Raw genomic sequence first — 19,127 nt, 5'->3', positions numbered from 1 at the left:
TTCCCAGTTTTGATGTCTTCACTATTATTCTACAATGTATGTGTGCATCTCAGTCATAAATGAGATACTCTTCTTAACCTCAGCCCTCATGTCCCAGAAAGACAGTTTCTTCAGAAAGCTGGTGTTATGGTTGAGTTTTTAATTTGATGTTCATTTGATGTTCATCATGTTAATTATCATCATCCAAATGGTTGTTAATTCTGTATCTCGCTAGAATGCCTCATTCCTTTCATTTGCTCAAAGAGGAGTCGGCTAGGTTTTATTTGCTTGTCATTATGTCTAATTGATGCTTGGAGTCTGCCTAGTCTGAGTGCCAGAGACTACAATATTTAAGTGGGTGCATCACACAGAAACACACTAAATAGAAAAGACTGGATGCTCTCTCATGGTATTTTAAGTAACGATGAAACATGTGGCCTCTATATAAACATGTACAGTATGTCCATACATTTTGAATAAGCCCTCTGGAATGGTACCCAACAAAGATGCTGTCAAGAGTAAAGAATCAAATGTGTTTGTGGATAAAATTGAGCTGGTGAATGAGTCTCAGCCTTACTATGAAACTACTCCACTCTACCACTTCTAGCACAGGGGCCCTTATTCTACACCCTGTCCCCACTCTCTCACCAACCAAGATCCCCCTCAACCATCTACCTCTAGTTATTCAACTCCCCCACTCCTACCAAAACTCTCCACTTCCTCCATATACCCTCTCTCAAACTCCCCTTACACACAACACCTCCCCATTACCTCCCCCCATCCCCGTCTCATTCTATGAGATATGAGGAGAGGTCCAGATGGTTTGAGGACGTGTGTTGGAAGCCAGCCTGGACAAGCTAATGACAATACTCCTTTAATGTCTGTAGGACATGTTTGGGTTTTGGCAGCATCAGACACATATTACCATACTCTACTCTACCTGATTTCCCTACTGTGTTTTCCCCCCGAATAGTGAGTGCCAGATAATGAGTGTGCGGTGTGAGAAATTAAAGTTTATTAGCTAAGAATATCATATATCGGGGAGAAAAGCACAAAATAAGAAAAGGTATGGGAACCCTTTGGAATCACCTTGGATCTGATCGTCAGCAACAATAGACTGTTGGATTCGGGGTAAAACTTTGAACATTGAGATATTAAAGACATGATAGATCAGACGCATAGTATATAAAGGGTGAGAAGTGAATGGTTCTCTGTAGTAGACAACTAAGCTTGGAATGTGTTGAGTGCAGGAAAACAATTGCATGTGACAGTACTGATAAGGGGAGAAACCGTTGAAGGCTCATATCAAATCAAATGTATTTATATAGCCCTTCTTACATCAGGTGATATCACAAAGTGCTGTACAGAAACCCAGCCTAAAACCCCAAACAGCAAGCAATGCAGGTGTAGAAGCACTTGATTCCCTGCTTAGCAAGAAGGATGCAATGTTTAGAGATAAGAGGAGACTCCACCCAAAGAGGGGTATGAATACCACCACGGGGAAGCCATGTCAGTGTCTGAATACAGCTGTGTCGACCCTTTGGGAAGAATTAAACTTGGTTAAGCTTCTCTAGTGTCTGTGAGTTATTTAGTCTGAAAATAAGAACCTAACAATACAAAACACAGTCTACTTAAACTAACACACAAATAATTATACGTTTTCATGTCTTTATTGAACACACCGTTAAACATTCACAGTGCAGGGCGGAAAAAGTATGTGAACCCTTGGTTTTAATAACTGGCTGACCCTACTCTGGCAGTATTAACCCAACCAAACATTATCCGTAGTTGTTGATCAGACCTGCACAACGGTCAGGGTAATTTTGGACCATTCCTCTTTACAAAACTGTTTCAGTTCAGCAATATTCTTGGGATTTCTGGTGTGAACTGCTCTCTTGAGGTCATGCTACAGCATCTCAATCGGGTTGAGGTCAGACTCTGACTGGGGCCACTCCAGAAGGAATATTTTCTTCTGTTGAAGCCATTCTGTTGTTAAATTACTTCTGTGTTTTGGGTTGTTGTCCTGTTGCATCACCCAACTTCTGTTGAGCTTCAATTGGTGGCCAGATAGCCTTATATTCTCCTACAAAATGTCTTGATAAACTTGAGAATTCAGTTTTCCATCAATAAGAGCAAGCTGTCCAGGCCATGAGGCATCAAAGCACGCTCCAAACCATGATGCTCCCTCCACCATACTTTACAGTTGGGATGAGGGATTTTGGTGAGCTGTGTCATTTTTTCTCCACACACAGTGTTGTGTGTTCCTTCCAAACAACTCCAACTATAGTTTCATCTGGCCACGGAATATTTTGCCAGTAGCCTGTGGAACATACAGATGCTCTTTTGAGAACTTCAGACGTGCAGCAATGTCATTTTTGGACAGCAGAGCTTTCTTCTGTGGTGTCCTCCCATGAACACCATTCTTGTTTGAGTGTTTACGTATCGTAGACTCGGCAACAGAGATGTTAGCATATTCCAGATATTTATTTAAGTCTTTAGCTGACACTCTAAGAATTCTTCTTAACCTCATTGAGCATTCTGCACTGTGCTCTTGCAGTCATCTTTGCAGGAAGGCCAGTCCTAGGGAGAGTAGCAACAGTGCTGAACTTTTATAGACAATTTGTCTTACCGTGGACTGATGAACATCAAAGCTTTTAGAGATACTTTTGTAACCTTTCCAGCTTTAAACAAGTCAACAGTTCTTCATCTTCAGTCTTCTGAAATCTCTTTTGTTCGAGGCATGGTTCACATCAGGCAATGCTTCTTGTGAATACGCAAACTCAAATTTTGTTGTGTTTTCATAGGCCATGGCAGCTCTAACTCAACATCTCCAATCTCGTCTCAATGATTGTACCCAGGTTAGCTGACTCCTGACTCCAATTAGCTTATGGAGAAGCCATTAGCCTCGGGGTTCACATGCTTTTTCCAACCTGCACTGTGAGTGTTTAAGTGATGTATTCAATATAGACAAGAAAATACAATGACTTGTGTGTTGAAAGTATAAGCAGACTGTGTTTGTTTGTTGTTGTGACTTAGATGAAGATCAGATCAAATTTTATGACCAATTTATGCAGGAATCCAGATAATTTCAAAGGGTTCGCATACTTTTTCTTGGCACTGTATATGAATGCATATTAGGCATATTATCTTAATTGCGCATTGTTCTGTGCGTTGTGTTAGCTGTGCTTTAGATCAGTTGCTTCTCAGCTGGTTTTGTCGGGACCCAAATTAAACCAGGTTGTCTCAGTCACGAAGCAATATTTGCATCACAACAAAAATTCGCCAAAATGCAATCTGAAAACTATTTTTACTACTATATTGATCGAAATTGTAGCAATTATAACAAGAAAACAATTAAAGTTGACCCACATTCACTAAATAACCTGCTAATAGCTCTATATTGAAAATACTGTGATTGAAGAAAAATAGTTCAGAGATAACATTATTGAGTCACTTTCTACCAATATCTACCTGGTTTTAGTCATTTAAGTTCAGGCTGGAGTATTTTTTCAATTGAAAAAAAATCTACAAAAACACCGTGACTCATTCAAAATCTCCCGGGTCGTGACCCACCAGTTGAGAATCGCTGCTTTAGATACTGTGGATTCCCATTAGAAATGGAGTGGTAGCTGTGCTGTTGGAGGCCGACTGTACTCGAGCTGTGACATATTTCTCTTACTCCATTACTCCTCTAGCTGTTCACTGGCTGTGGATATGATAGTATAATGTCCATCTCTCTCTCTCTCTCTCTCTCTCTCTCTCCTTTCTCTCTTTTTTAATTAAAATGCATTGCCCCTGCAGCAGGATGATTTCTGTATAAAGCATCTGGGACATACAGGTCAAGGCCTGCCTGCTTCATCTTAACACTTATATAAGATAGCCAACAAAAGGACAGGAGGGGATCTGGAACAAACTCTTCTCAGGCTAATGCTGTTTACATTGGGTTGCACTGATTTCAGGCTTTTAAGAAAACAAATGTTTATTTTGATGCTTGAAGTGGGTAAAATCCAGACACCATTTGAAGCCAAGCTATGTGCCATTTAAGTGGTCACTAACCTTATCTGAGTCAAGATCACTTTCGCAGTCAGTAAGCCTATATCGACCACTCAGATTTTGTTTTTAAACAAATGTAACATTAACCATTAATTAGCATTGACTTAAAACAGTTGTGTAGGAATGAGGGTTGTGCAGAGGCCTAATACATTATCACAGCATATCGGTTATATGCCTGGGCTGCTAATATTGTCCTTCTCGACCATATTATATTTCAAAACTCAAGATTTGATAACAAAATAGATTAGTTGGTGTAACACTTGCGAGGGCACAGCTGAGCATAAATTGAAATAATTAAATGTTTTATTTTACTGGACTGACTGTACCTGCATCTGATGGTGCTTTCAAGACAACTGGAAACCAAAAAAATCATGACATCAGTGAACTTCAGGTTGGAAAGTCGGACTTCTAGAAAGATGCCAGAGTTTCCGAGTTGGATGACCGTTCAAAAGATTTGTCCCAGTCGGATTTCATTTTTTCCCGAGTACCCAGTTGTCTTGAACACACTGAAGTTATTTTGAACATGGCATTAGTCTCAGCGGAGGGATGGAGCAGCAGAGGGTCAACCTCTCATGGTCCCTGCTCTCTCCCTTCTTTCCTCCGGTGAGACTGACCAGAGAGAGAGACAGAGAGGACAGAGTCGAGCTGCTAATAATAATAAAACGTAGGGCTATCGATACACTTGACTACTCAGTCATTGCGAGTGGAAGTAGAGCGAAGCGCATTTTATATTTTGTAAAAGTGTTGACAGTGTTGAATAAAACGTAGATATCAACTCACTAATAAAAACAGCAGCTCGTTGCTGTATTCTTTGACAGTCTCTCTTGGTCATGGTTTTAAAAGTTATTAAATCTCACGTAAGCTAGTGTCAAACTTTTTGCTGTGGCCGGGGGTCGTGGAAGCTGTAGGTAGGCACGGTGATTTGAGCTATCCGATTGGCCAGCGCAGTAGGCACTCTAGATTTTTCACAGATCTCCTGGTCCACCGGGTAGGCAGAGTTTGTATTTTCAGAAAACGAAATGGTTAAAAATGGGAACACTTTGCCTACCCGGTGCGCAGGGGCTTCTGAATCAAATGCCCCTACCACCAAAAGAGATCAACACGAAAAAAGGAGCGCAAGCTTTAATGCCTTTATCGTTGGCTTTTCTACTATGATCTACACACTAATATGATCTACACAATGGTGAACTAATTATAAAATGAATTCGTCATCAGTGTCACATATGGAGAACAGACAGCTGGATATGCCCCCTCTCCATGTAACACAGCCATCACTTTATGTTGGTGGTGGGGAGTTGAGCACCCCTGCTGCTGATGCTAACTATACAAGCATAGGAAGTATCCTATTAAAGAGCATTGATTCAGAAAGCATTAGTGTTGGTCCAAATATGTAATTATTCCCTTCCATATGCTTCCTTGTACTGCATAGCCTAGTCCTCGTGCACATCTTCAGTGTGCAGCCATGTAGCTGTCTGAAAGCCATATGACCCTGAGCTTTCAGATAGATACTGACTCCCCAACATACAGCATGTTGGATATAGATCTACAGTGTCTACATAACGTGAGGAATAAATAGGGAATCAGTGCACCATTCGTGACAGAGCCATATGCCTCTGTACCAAAAGTAGTGCAAAATGGTTGGAAAGGAATCATTTGAGACAAAGACCAAATCTCAAATGACTGTCTATTCCCCATAACGTGCTATTGATACTTTGTGACTGTAAACTAAACATATGGCTCTGGGCCATTGTAGTGTAGTACAGGAGGTGCCATGGGAGCCATGTTATATGCTTCCTTAGCCTGTCTGTCGGTTCCATTTACTCATGACTGATATCATCATTTGTTGACATAATTCACAGAGGATCCAGGTGATCCTTCTGATCCCTGACACTTAGAATTAACAGAGTACACAGTATTCACATGATGCTTAACTTGTGATGTTTCTGGGCATGTTGGGTGAGTGTGTATTTCACAGGCAGTAAGTATTCACGTGTGATGGTTAGCCCAACTAGTTAAGATGGTCCAGAGCTTGTGTGTAGATCCCTTGGTTTGGCTCACCTAGTAAGTTTCCGTGCACGCTGGATCAAGTGTGCCTAGTGTTTACATGAGATAGTTAAGTAGTTGTTATGATGGTCCAGAGCATGTGTGAATACATCAAATCTTCATGACGGTTGAGTAATTGTGATGCGTCTGGATGTGTACAGTATGTGCATATTCCACACACAGTGTTTACATACAGTACTGTATGTAACACACGAGGTTGGTGGCACCTTCATTGGGGAGGAAGGGCTTGTGGTAATGACTGGAGCAGAATGTGTTGAATGGTATCAAATACATCAAACACATGGTTTCCGTGTGTTTGATGCCGTTCCATTTGCTCTGTTCCAGCCGTTCGGCTGCTTCCGCTGGTATGTAATGATAAGTAGTTGTGATGTATGAAAGCATGTGTGTATTTCAGGTCCAGTTGACATTAACCCACTACTTTACATTGGGGCTTAATGATGACTGCTGATCCGTGATGGTACATACTATAACCCAGTTGTCTGTGACTAGGAGCTACAGAGGCATGAATTGATGATGTGAGGAAATGTAGTCCATGGAGTGTCAGATATACCTAATGAGTTCACCTACTGTGCTACACTATGAGGACTAAACACACTGGTGAACAAAATGCAAATGTAGGATTAGCTACATTTAGTGAGGAATGCCTGAAGGAAGAGAAAACAACTCCGGGAGGGAGACAGAGGGAGGGAGACAGTAGCCATTATCTGAAGGTAGCAGATGAAGTCTAAGAGGAGAAACCCTGGAGATAGAAAGAGTGTCAGGATTAAACCATGGGATTATTTATCTAAATCCTTAAAGTCATTGACTTTATTTACTCTCCTGGCAAGTGTACTTGGTTACTTGCTCCCCAGTGAACTCTGAAGTGTATACTTGGTTACTTCCTCTCAAGAAGAATATGTAGCATGTACTGTGAACAGATGTAGGATCTTAATTTGATCACTCTTCTGTTGCTGATAATTTCTTTACTTTGTAGGAAATGCAGATGCACTTTGTGATTTACAACACAACAAAAACACACTATCACATGGTTATATGAACAATATCTTATGCTCTGACAGTGAATTTAGGATCTGCTGGGTGTTGGGCCTGCTGTGTTGGGCCTGCTGTGTTGGCAGATATTAACCTTTACTATTGGATACAGTGAGGGAAAGGTACGGTCTGTAATCAGTGCTGATTAGGAGAAAATCTCCCTGACTGAAGGGCATTCTGATGTGTTATTGTTAGGTAGACAGTGGTTGTGTGTGTGTATGTGTCTGTGACACGTGAGTACAGATGTAGGATCTTAATTTGATCACTCTTTTTTTATTGAGAATTTTCCTGCACAACAGGAAATGCAAAATTGTAGTGTATCCAAGGTTTAAAAAAAGCTTCTAAAGTTTCAAATTTTCGCTTTAAAATGTCAGACTTGATTTGTAGTAACGAAAAATATATCAACCCCTTCAAAAATGTCCATTAATTATAATCTAAATAATTCACATTTCTTGTTTCTGCATGATTATTTTCCTGCTGTAACAAACTGGCTCAAATTAAAATTCTGTATCAGTGCGTGGCACGGCGTGCTTGTGTATGTGTGCGTGTGTGACACCTGTGTGTGTTCTGTCCCATATCTGTCAGTTCTCTTTTGCTGGTTCATCTGTTTCTGTGTGTGTACCGCGTTACTATGGGGAGGGCTTCCGTTGCTATGATATGGGTTCCCCGTGGTAATGACATTAGAATGACCGGTGTGTGTGTCTCAAATTGACCACCCGATTAGATTTTACCCCTGAACCCGTGTTGTGAATTAAACTGAGCTGGAGACTAGGCAGCCTGAAATCACACCAGAAACGTAACAGTAGATGGATTGTTTTGTGGCCAATTTGTGTCTGATCTTTACATTTGGCAGTGTTGCACCCTCAAGCATGACTCAAACTAACCTTACCCTTACCCTTTCCATTACCAATAAACTAAAATAAACCTAACCCCCTTGCTAACATGCTTCAACCTAACCTCTCACACTTATTTGTAAACATCAGTAATGTTTTGCAAATCTGTGAATGTTAGCCTCTCGCAGACTGTGAAATTACATTGTTACAGTTACTTATGAGATCAAGTTGGGACTTGGGACGCAGACATATGCCAACAAACAAACAGTCTCACGTGCACATCCTCTCCTGTCCTTTTCCTGTACCTAACAAGGCTCCCAGTCATCAATGACAGCATTTGTATTTCAATAAAGAGTCTGTCCTGTGGCTGGAACCGCATTGAAGGGAAATGTATACTGTTCCCACTTTGTAGTATGATACTCTGTGTGTGTGTGTGTGTGTGTGTGTGTGTGTGTGTGTGTGTGTGTGTGTGTGTGTGTGTGTGTGTGTGTGTGTGTGTGTATGGTGTTCATTAGGATGTGTACTTAAGTAGATTAGCCATAACAAAGCTGTCTCCTCTCCTCTGCACTCAACGGGCAATATTACACACATTACACGAAACACATTGCTAGCTAAGCATCCCTCCGGCCTTTCTAGTAATGCATTTCATAGTACACATGCACAGACTTATCTTCCCACACACGTATGTTTCTGGCAGTCAGAGCTCACACTTTGTATCCTATCACCATAACAACCACTTATCATATAATCTGAAAAAAGCCCGAGTGAATTTCTCCTCAGTACAGCTGATGATGGTGAGAGGAGCAGTCGGCAGTCATTCTCAGTGCCTGTGTGTGTGTGTGTGAGTGAGCCAGGGTAGCCAGGTATGGGCGAGAGCGGAGGAGATGTCTCTGAGTGAGGGAGCGCGAGAGAGACGTGAAGTTGTGAAGGAGTTAAAGAGAGGGATTTTGGAAGGACGAATATATTTGACGCCTTACATGGTGAGTGGCACACGCCTTCTACATGATGTTCTGCTAATTAGCGATGCTGGCTACAGGCAAGGTGTGTGTGGTGTGTGCGTGTGTGTTTTTGTGCAAGCGTGTGTACAGTATGTCTGTAAAAATAATATTTTGTTTGTGTCACTGCACCTTTTACTTTGTGTGTGTCTGTGTGTATGTGTGTACTGTAGGTTTCAGTGCATGTGGTGGTTATGTAACAAGTGAGGCAGAGAAACCTTGAGAATAGAATAGTAATGATATCTCTCTGTTAGCCAGATGGGTTATATCTGAACACAGCTCTCTCCTCTAGCCTCTATGTTTAATACCATCTCTTTATCTCACAATAAAGCTATGTTAGATACTATACCAATATAGTCTTGACTACTTCAGATACTGTGTGTTCAAACTGTATTGAATATTTCAGATGCTGTATCAATATTGTATTACCTATTTCCTATTTCTCAATGATGTTAGCTGGATTGAATTTAAAGCTACAGTGGAATCATTCTTTCACAGAAAGCTGTTGTCAGCATATGGAATCTCTCAAGTAACCCAAGGTTTCTAATTCAGTAGTATTGATTGAGAATATTTTACAGGTTGATAATTAGGCTAATAGGGATTTGAGTCAGGCTTGGGGGTAAATACCATTTACATTCAGTCAATTCAGGAATTAAACAGAAATTCAAATTGAATCACTAAGTAACTGAATTGAAGTGGAAATTCACCTCAACCTTTTATTCAGATAAAAGTATTCAATATGTATTGTCCTTACATTGTACTGTATGGCTGTGGTGTTTTGCTTGCAAACTTCCCCTTGTTTCAGTAGTACTACGGAAGTAGATCAGTGGAGACCAGATAGATTCTGGTCCAAATCCCTATTTGGGCAGTTCTGTGTGTGGCTGCATGGTGTTATTTTATGAATGAGCTTTCCAGCCTTGTACAGCAGATGCAGATGTGTACGTATCCTAATTCACTCTCTAAACATCTGGGTGAGATAGTCATCTATAATGGTTGAAACGCTTTTACTGCAATGAGCTGAATATCAAGCAAAGGTTACAAAGATAAGGATATCCAAAATTCCCTCTTTGGTGTGGAACTGTAACATAAAACTGAATATTGGGAGTAAAGACCACACCTCAATTCCTCTGTTTTCAATAACCAATGGCTGTAAATACACCCAATCTACCCCACACCTGTGTGTTTTCCATATTGTGCTGAATTTATTGAATTGAAATGGACTTGACACCAAACCTAAGTGCTGTCTCCTTTACTTATAATGCACAGTATAGGAACTAGTTGGTTACAGGAAAAGGCATGGGTAAATGGTCTGATCCTTTAAAGAGTGCTATGTCCTGTATTTTGTTCTTGATGAATAGAAAGTGAGTTTTTGCTGCTTTGGAAGTACAGAGAGATGGAATATTATGGTCTACCCAACGGTGCCTAATGCACTACTGTATCCACCTAAATCTTACACTTGGACTGACATGGAACACAAACACACACGGGAGTGTGCTTCAGCTTTCATCTTGCACCTGCATTATTAAACATCTCTATCCACATGAGTGTTACATCATCCAATCACAGTGCTCTCTCTCCCTCTATGTTTTATCTTTCTCTATATCTCCCTAACTGTCCTTCATTTGCTCTATTTCACTGCCTCTCTTTTTCTCTCCCCTCCTTCCCGATGCATCTCTTCCTATCCACTCTATTTCTCTTCCTTTATCTATCTCTTTATCACTCTCTCTCTCAATCTCACCCCGTTTCTCAAACTCTACACCGCTCCCCCTCCTCAATATTAAATGCAATTAGATTTGCATGAATTACATTTAAATATGTTTTTAATACTAGTTGAGTGACACTCTCCATCTGTCTGTCTCCCCAGGCGAACCTGAAGAAGTTTATGGAGTATGTACAGCAGAGGAACATCGAAAAGGTGTCCAAGTTCCTGGAGAAAGGTCTGGACCCCAACTTCCACGACCCTGAATCGGGAGGTGAGGAGACAGTTGCAACTCTAGCATCCAGAAATCATGGAATCAAAGAGCAGGCAGAGTTAATTTAGATCAAACAAAACAGTGCTACAAAATGTGAATAAAAACATGCTCATTGATGAGATAATAATTGGCTGGGTTCTTACATTTGTACAAGTGTGGATTATACACGTGTGATAATCTTTTTTTTGCATAGCCCACTCCCTCTGAGACACAGCCATTATTGATGGTGACCCTGGAGCAATTAGGGTTAACTACCTTGCTCAAGACACATCAACAGATTTCTCACCTAGACGGCTCGAGGTTTCAAACTAGCAACCCACAGTTACTGGCCCAACACTATCTGCCGCTGGGTGCAAACAACTTCCCTGCAGATGTCACTGATTACTGGCGAGAGAACAAACAATGGTTAGCTGAGCCACAGTACTATTTGATATACACTGAGTGTGCAAAACATTCCATATAGACTGACCAGGTGAATCCAGCTGAAAGCTATGATCCCTTATTGATGTCACTTATTTAATCCACTTCAATCAGTGTAGATGAATGGGAGGATACAGGTTAAAGAAGGATTTTTAAGCATTGAGACATATTGTGTATGTGTGCCATTCAGAGGGTGAATGGGCAAGAAAATATATTTAAGTGCCTTTGAACAGGTAGTAGGTGGCAGGCGCACCGGTTTGAGTGGGTCAAGAATTGCAACAATGCTGTGTTTTTCACACTCAACAGTTTCCCGTGTGTGTCAAGCAGAGGCGGTCAGTGCCATTTAAGATGAGAGGACGATTTATTTTTCATGAGCATGGCCTTATTTCTATTATAGCATATTGGATGACTCTCATTCATAAAGATGGTGCGAATAACATGGCTGACGTTTTACATTCTCCCAACCAATTGTGCAATTTTGTCATTTTTTTTTGGCGCCTTGTGTAACTTATTTATTTTACTTATTGTGTACATAATGTTGCTGCTACCGTCTCTTATGACCGAAAATAACTTCTGGACATCAGAGAAGTGATTACTCACCACGGACTGCAAGAAAGTTCTTCCTTTAACGAGTCCAATGAGAAGGATATCCTGCTTTCAATGGAACAGGCCCAGATCCACGCCTTTGCGTAAAGAAAAGACACTGGAAAATGGGATGCAGATCGAGGATCCCCCCTGAGAATCCGGAGGCGAGCGAGCAAACTCCCAATGCCTTCCATTCTTCTTGCTAACGTGCAATCGTTGAAAAATAAAATTGATGACCTACTATTAAAATTATCCTACCAATGGGACATTAAAACTGTAACATCTTATGTTTCACCGAGACGTGGCTGAACGAAGAAACGGACAATATAGAGCTGGCGCGATTTTCCGTGCACCGGCAGATCAGAGATGCTACCTCTGGTAAGACAAGGAGTGGGTGTGTGTGTCTTTTTGTCAATAACAGCTGGTGCGCGATGTCTAATATTAAAGAAGTCTCGAGGTATTGCTTGCCTGAGGTAGAGTACCTTACGATTAGCTGTTGACCACACTACCTACCAAGAGAGTTCTCATCTGTATTATTCGGAGTAGCCGTCTATTTACCACCACAAAGCGAAGCTGGCACTAACATGCTGACCAGACCGGACACGTCGCGTCGCGAGCGTCGCAAAACACATTTAGAAATCCATGTTATTCAATTATTGCACCCACACTGCTCGCGCGCCAACGAGCGTCTGCGATGCCAAGGGCTAAAATAGAACTCCTTTCTATTTCTGACGCAGATCGCGCTGAAAGTCCTGCCTCTCCCATCTCCTCATTGGTTTATAGAAGCAGGTACCCACATGCCATCTCTTCATTGGTTATACCCACATGGGTGATTGAAAGAAGTACTGTTTTGCCGGTCGTCGTGGTAATACTATGAAAGTTTAGATGCCGATCACCATATAAGTGCAAAGATGAAAAAGCCTGGAAGGAGGAGAGATGACTAGAAAACGATTTGGGTGGCCGTTTTATGCGTGGATTAATTGTCGGACTAGAGGACCTTGTGCATTTCAGGTAAAATAACAACTCCATGTTTATATCCCAGGACAAATTAGCTAGCAACAGCAAGCTAGCTAAATAGGACAAATTAGCTAGCAAGTGCAAGCTAACTAGCTAAATTGCCATACAATGCTTTTCGACCTGTCCCCAAATAAATGTCATTGGTTCAGTTTGTGATCGCGTTTGGTGTAGGGGACAAAAATACATTTATGCACAATAGCGCACGATGGCGCTTGCGCACAGACAGTTTGGGTTCCGTGTAAGACCGCTCTCAACCAACTCTATAAGGCCATAAGCAAAGAAGAAAATGCTCACCCAGAAGCGGCGCTCCTAGTGGCCGGGGACTTTAATGCAGGCAAACTTAAATCAGTTTTACCAAATTTTTACCAGCATGTCACATGTGCAACCAGAAAAAAATCCTAGACTACCTTTACTCCACACACAAAGATGCATACAAAGCTCTCACCCACCCTCCATTTGGCAAATCTGACCATAATTCTATCTGACCATAATTCTATCCTCCTGATTCCTGATTCCTGCTTACAAGCTAAAACTAAAGCAGGAAGTACCAGTGACTGTTTTGCTATTCATCCAATGGCATTGAGGGAATACACCACCTCGGTCATCGGCTTCATCAATAAGTGAGTCGATGACGTCATCCCCACAGTGACTATATGTACATATCCCAACCAGAAGCCATGGATTACAGGCAACATCCGCTTTGAGCTAAAGGCTAGAGCTGCCGCTTTCAAGGGCGGGAGACTAATCCAGATGCTTATAAGAAATTCCACTATGCCCTCAGATGAACCATCAAACAAGCAAAGCGTCAATACAGGATTAAGATTGAATCCCTACTACACCTGCTCTGATGCTCTTCGGATGTGGCAGGGCTTGAAAACTATTACGGACTACAAAGGGAAACCCAGACGCGAGCTGCCCAGTGACACGAGCCTACCAGACGAACTAAATGCCTTTCATACATAGTCCCTGTGCCCAAGGTAACCTGCCTAAATGATTACCGCCCGTGGCACTCAAGTCAGTAGCCATGAAGTGCTTTGAAAGGCTGGTAATGGCTCACATCAACAGCATCCTCACGGACACCCTAGACCCACTCCAATTCTCATACCGCCAACAGATCCACAGATGACGCAATCTCAATCGAGATTGGAGGACGTCCTCTGGAAGTTGTCATAATTAGTTTGTAAGTCTATGGAAAGGGGTGAGGACCATGAGCCTCCTAGGTTTTGGATTGAAGTCAATGAACCCAGAGGTGGACGGGAAGCTAGCTGTCCTCCGGCTGCACCATGGTGCTACCCTACAGAGGGCTGTTGAGGCTACTGTAGACTTCCTTGGCAAAGTAGTGTGATTTCATCAGTTATTTGGTGACGTGATTATATTTAGTATAGTTTTATCTGAAAAGGATACATTTTTTATGTTTTACAATTTACATTTTTATGAAATTCACTGAGGATGATGGTCTTCCCCTTCCTCCTCTGAGGAGCCTCCACTGGTATCAAAAATTGTCCACCACCCAAAGGAAATCCAGCCAACTTGGCACAACTGTGGAAAGTATTGGAGTCAACATGGGCCAGCATACCTGTGGGAATGCTTTCGACTACTTGTAGAGTCCATGCCCCGACGAATTGAGGCTGTTCTGAGGGCAAAAGGGGTGCAACTCATAATTAGGGAGGTGTTACTAATGTGTCGTACACTCAGTGTATGTTCCACAGTATTAAGAGAGTAGATATTATTGTGATACTGCTAGTACATTCAGACACACAGTATCAAAACAGCTATCGTCCAATCAGGAATTTACTCCCCACCGAGGTTCCTGTTCTACTGATTGAACTTCCTGAGGATACTTATTATCAGTATTATTATTAAAGAGAGGGAGAGAGAGATACAGAGATAGACTGACAGATACAGAGACTGACAGACAGAAATAGATAGACAGATTGACTGTTACGGAAATATTCACAGACAGACAGACAGACAGATGGACAGATACAGTGATAGAGAGACAGACAGACGTAGATAACGAGTGCTGGGATTGTTCAGGTTGGCTGCCCACTGAGCGATATCCGTCTGGCCCTCTCTGCCACATCCCAATGCATGCTGGGTAAAAGCTGGATTATTCTTCATGCTAATCTCCCTCATGTTTATGCAAATGTTTGTGCAGTCATTTGTTGAGAGCCTCCAATGGGGTGACCTCTGTGTGTGTGTGTGTGTGTGTGTGTGTGTGTGTGTGTGTGTGTGTGTGTGTGTGTGTGTGTGTGTGTGTGTGTGTGTGTGTGTGTGTGTGTGTGTGTGTGTGTGTGTGTGTGTGTGTGTGTGTGTGTGTGTGTGTGTGTGTGTGTGTGAGAGAGAGAGAGAGAGAGAGCAAACAAAACAAATTACAATATAATTTTGTTAATTTAGTTCTAAATGCTAGTTTTGCTGTGTCTGTGTGTGCACATGTTTGTGAATATACTAAACCCACAGTTCAACCCAAGCACCTTCTTTGATGAAGAGAAAAGTAAATCTAAAATAATGAGATTGATGGCCTCTAACGCCTTAATCACACCGACAGCGTCATTGCGCAAAATGCTACGCAACGCTGCAAGGCAAATGCAGCGTTCCATTGGAAATGAATGTACTTCTGGTGTACCAAAATGCAATGATGCTGTTGGTGTGATCGAGACGTTAGTGTTTAGTTGCATCATCATCAAACAAACACACACACATACACACACACAGATTGTTTGCTAACTCCGACACTCTTATCTGGTTTTGGTAAACACCAACTCCATCATGTTTATCACAAAGTCATTTCACTGATGAGGCTCACAAATGCACAATATTTGTCTTCTTAAATGAATCACTTGAAATTGATGAGAGTGGATTCATCTGGAAATGGAACTAGTATTTTATTCACCCTGCCTTTATCGCTCTAATCAGAGACATTTTAAAGGGATAGGCCTTCTCATACAAATGCTTTGATTCATTTTTATACAAACAGTTAAAGTCAACCCTCATGCTGAATGCATGCTTCTGTCTCAGTACTATGCAGAATGTACACTGAAAAGCTGTCCTGTTGTATATTAAACCTAGTTCCTCTCTCCCCCCTGTGTGCTGTAGAATGTCCTCTGACCATGGCATCTCAGCTGGAGGGCTGTGCAGAGCTCATCAAGGTGCTGAAGAGTGGAGGAGCTCACCTGGACTTCAGGACCCGAGACGGCATCACTGCACTGCACAAGGCTGTCCGCACCAAGAACCATACGGGCCCTCATGGTGAGTACACACACGTACAAACACACGCACAAACACACGCACACCCTTGTTTTTCTATCCTCGAGTGGACCTAAAATTGATTTCCATTCAAAATCCTATGTTCCCTAACACCTAAAACCTAACCCTTAACCATAATTGTAACCCTAAGCCTAATTGTAACCCTACCCTAAATCTAACCCCTAAGCTTAAAATAGCCTTTGTGGGAAAGTGGGAAATGTCCCACGAGGAGAATGTTCCTTGTTTTACTATCCTCATGGGGACTTTTGGGGATTGCAGGTCACCACAAAGATAGAAGAATTAGACCACACACACACACACACACACTCACTCACTCACTTTCTGCTTGTCATAAGTAAGAGTCTGACTCACATGATTTCCCAGTGTGTGTGTGGGTGCTAAGTACTCTCTTCGAGACCTGACTGAAAAGATGCTTTTATTCAATGGGCTTCTTGTGCCCTCCCTGGCTCACTGGGTTTTCATCTGCTTTGAGGAGGTTAGGTTGTTGTCTTTAATGAGTAGGCGTGTGCTCAGTGAATGGATGTTATCATTACTGAATGCCTCTGATATGACTCATCATTGTTCTCATCCTGAGAGCTATAGCTGTAGTGCAGAAAAACCCATCATCTTAATGAACTACTGTATGTCCCTCTTTTTGATCTACATGAGTGCAGAAGCCTATGATAGAAAAATGTAGAGTCCCACAAAGGAAATGGATAGTGTTTTCATACAGGGGGTTTTCATAGGTTCTGTCGGGCTTGAAGTGAGTGTGTGCATTGTGTGTGTGTGTGTTCTCTAACTTTCCCTCTCGTTCTCTTACTCTCTCTCTGTCAGACGTTGCTGGACCTGGGTGCGTCTCCTGACTATAAGGACAGTCGGGGTTAAGTCCGCTTTATCACAGCTCTATGGTAGGAGGAGACCCCTACTGCTGTGAACTTCTGCTCCACGACCACGCTCAGGTGGGCTGTGTGGACGAGAACGGCTGGCAGGGAGATACACCAGGTAAATGCACACATACGCACAGACACACACTAGTGATGCACAGACACACACTAGTGATGCACAGACACACACTAGTGATGCACAGACACACACTAGTGATGCACAGACACACACTAGTGATGCGCCGGGTCAGCTGCTTTTTCACCCGCACCCGCCCGCAATTGCTAATAACCCATATGGTAGAAAAATTACAAGATTATGTTTTAATACTGTTTATGCGTCAAATAAGGTTCCTCAGTACTGTCTCATCTGTGTGTGTGGGCCTTGGCGCTGGGGGCTTGGTGCTGGCAATTGATTTATGATGGCTTGGTGATAGAACCTACAGCCTGCATGCCATAGAATGAGTTGGTGTTTGTGTATTATGAGGTACCAGGAGGAGATGTGGACGGCTGATGGGAGGAACCTTGACTTAGGGGCTAAACCATGGTTTCTATACAATTGGAACAGTCTTCACAACAAATCCTATCTGGCTGGGGATACTCCTTTCTCACATACAAATCCTAACCTTTTGACCCATTCCAGACATTTGTTGTTTGTCATGAACATTCAGGAGGATGTACGTTGCTATAAAGAGCTGTAACCCAAATCTGCTCGTTGGGCTCTCAATGATTGACCAGCTCTTATTGCAATTCTTAATCAATAATAAAGATTGATTGTTTGAAGAAATAACAAAGTCTCTCTCACTTGGTTAGAATTTCCCCCACACCCATCTGCAAATGCCTAACTATATGTGATGAAGTGAAAATCTGAGTCCTGCACCTGAACCTAACCTGCTAGTAGGCTTCGATGTACAGTCAGAGATAGTGGAACGATTGTTTGACAGGGAATGTGGGATGTCTTTTTTTTAAGCCTAACTTAGTTATGTTTCTGCTTTCAATTTCCAATGTTTTGGTGGACTATTTGTTAGTCAACTTGTCTATAATTAGATACATGCAGCTTCTCTAATGTCATTAGGCTACTGCCCTAGAAGACTAAATAAAACCTTGCTCACCAGAATGTCATAAATCAATGAATGCTTCAATCTAGTTTTCTCTTTCATCGCAGCTTCTCTTGCGCATCAGATGTTATAGGGACCAGGGAGAAAATGCAGTAGGCTCATTTTTTTTATTTATTTTTAAAACAGGAAAGATTTGACCGGTTTTACGGAAATGAAATGCTGTTAAAATGAACAAACATTTTTCTGATAGGTTTTTAGTTTGGATTGGATGCATATTTTATGTGGTTGAAATACTATCAGCTTTTATGACGCTGACAAAGATAGCACCTTTACAGACAGTCCCTAACCATACATTTCGCTCAAGATGGTGAAAGAAAGAAATCATATTTCTCCTCTCTTGTTCCCAAGTCAAAATGTACATTTGGTGTATAATTTTACTGAAAGAAATACTTAATTCTGCAGGGAGTTTATATTATATTGGGCTATGTGAGAGGTTACAGACCTACAGTCAGTGTCCAGATTTCAGTTAGGCTATTATTCCATTTAACCCATCTGAACTGTAGGCCCTTAACGTGACATATTTTGAGTCCATGTCTTGTGACTCTCAAATTTGTATAGCGCCTCCTAATCATCACACATAACACAGCCGCCACTGCTATGATCCTCTTTTACCACTTCACCAAATCTTTCCCAAACATTAGGCTACTGTTCTAACCCTGCAACCTCAAATCTGCGACCCCACCATGTAAAAAAAGTTATGTAATCAACGGCCAATGTTTACTTTTTTTAATTTAGGCTATGACAGTCTATTACAAATCAGTCTGACAGTATTTTTGACAGTATTTCAATCTGCATACAGTAGGGTTTGAAATAATGTTGTATGATCTTCTGTGTAGAAAAGAACATCATTATTGATTATGTTATTTTCCCACCAGTCTGATTTAGTGCCTGGTCTTGTCCACAAACAGTATGCAAGTACGTGTTCCTGAGAGTC

At 41.7% G+C, this 19,127-nt stretch overlaps 1 protein-coding gene across 1 annotated transcript in view; it reads left to right on the top strand.

Moving 5' to 3' along the window:
- The window catches only part of LOC123728311 (SH3 and multiple ankyrin repeat domains protein 3-like), a 406,162-nt gene that overhangs the window by 255,394 nt on the left and 131,641 nt on the right, over positions 1-19,127 (top strand). Inside the window, 5 exon segments of the mRNA XM_045700351.1 lie at positions 10,818-10,926; positions 16,045-16,182; positions 17,015-17,068; positions 17,071-17,180; positions 17,182-17,196. Of these exon segments, the coding sequence (XP_045556307.1) occupies positions 10,818-10,926; positions 16,045-16,182; positions 17,015-17,068; positions 17,071-17,180; positions 17,182-17,196 (426 nt within the window).

Source organism: Salmo salar, chromosome ssa17 (assembly GCF_905237065.1).
Source record: "Salmo salar chromosome ssa17, Ssal_v3.1, whole genome shotgun sequence".
Taxonomy (NCBI): Eukaryota; Metazoa; Chordata; class Actinopteri; order Salmoniformes; family Salmonidae; genus Salmo; species Salmo salar.
Note: the sequence above shows the minus strand (reverse complement) of the source record. Positions and strands in the feature narration are given on the sequence as shown.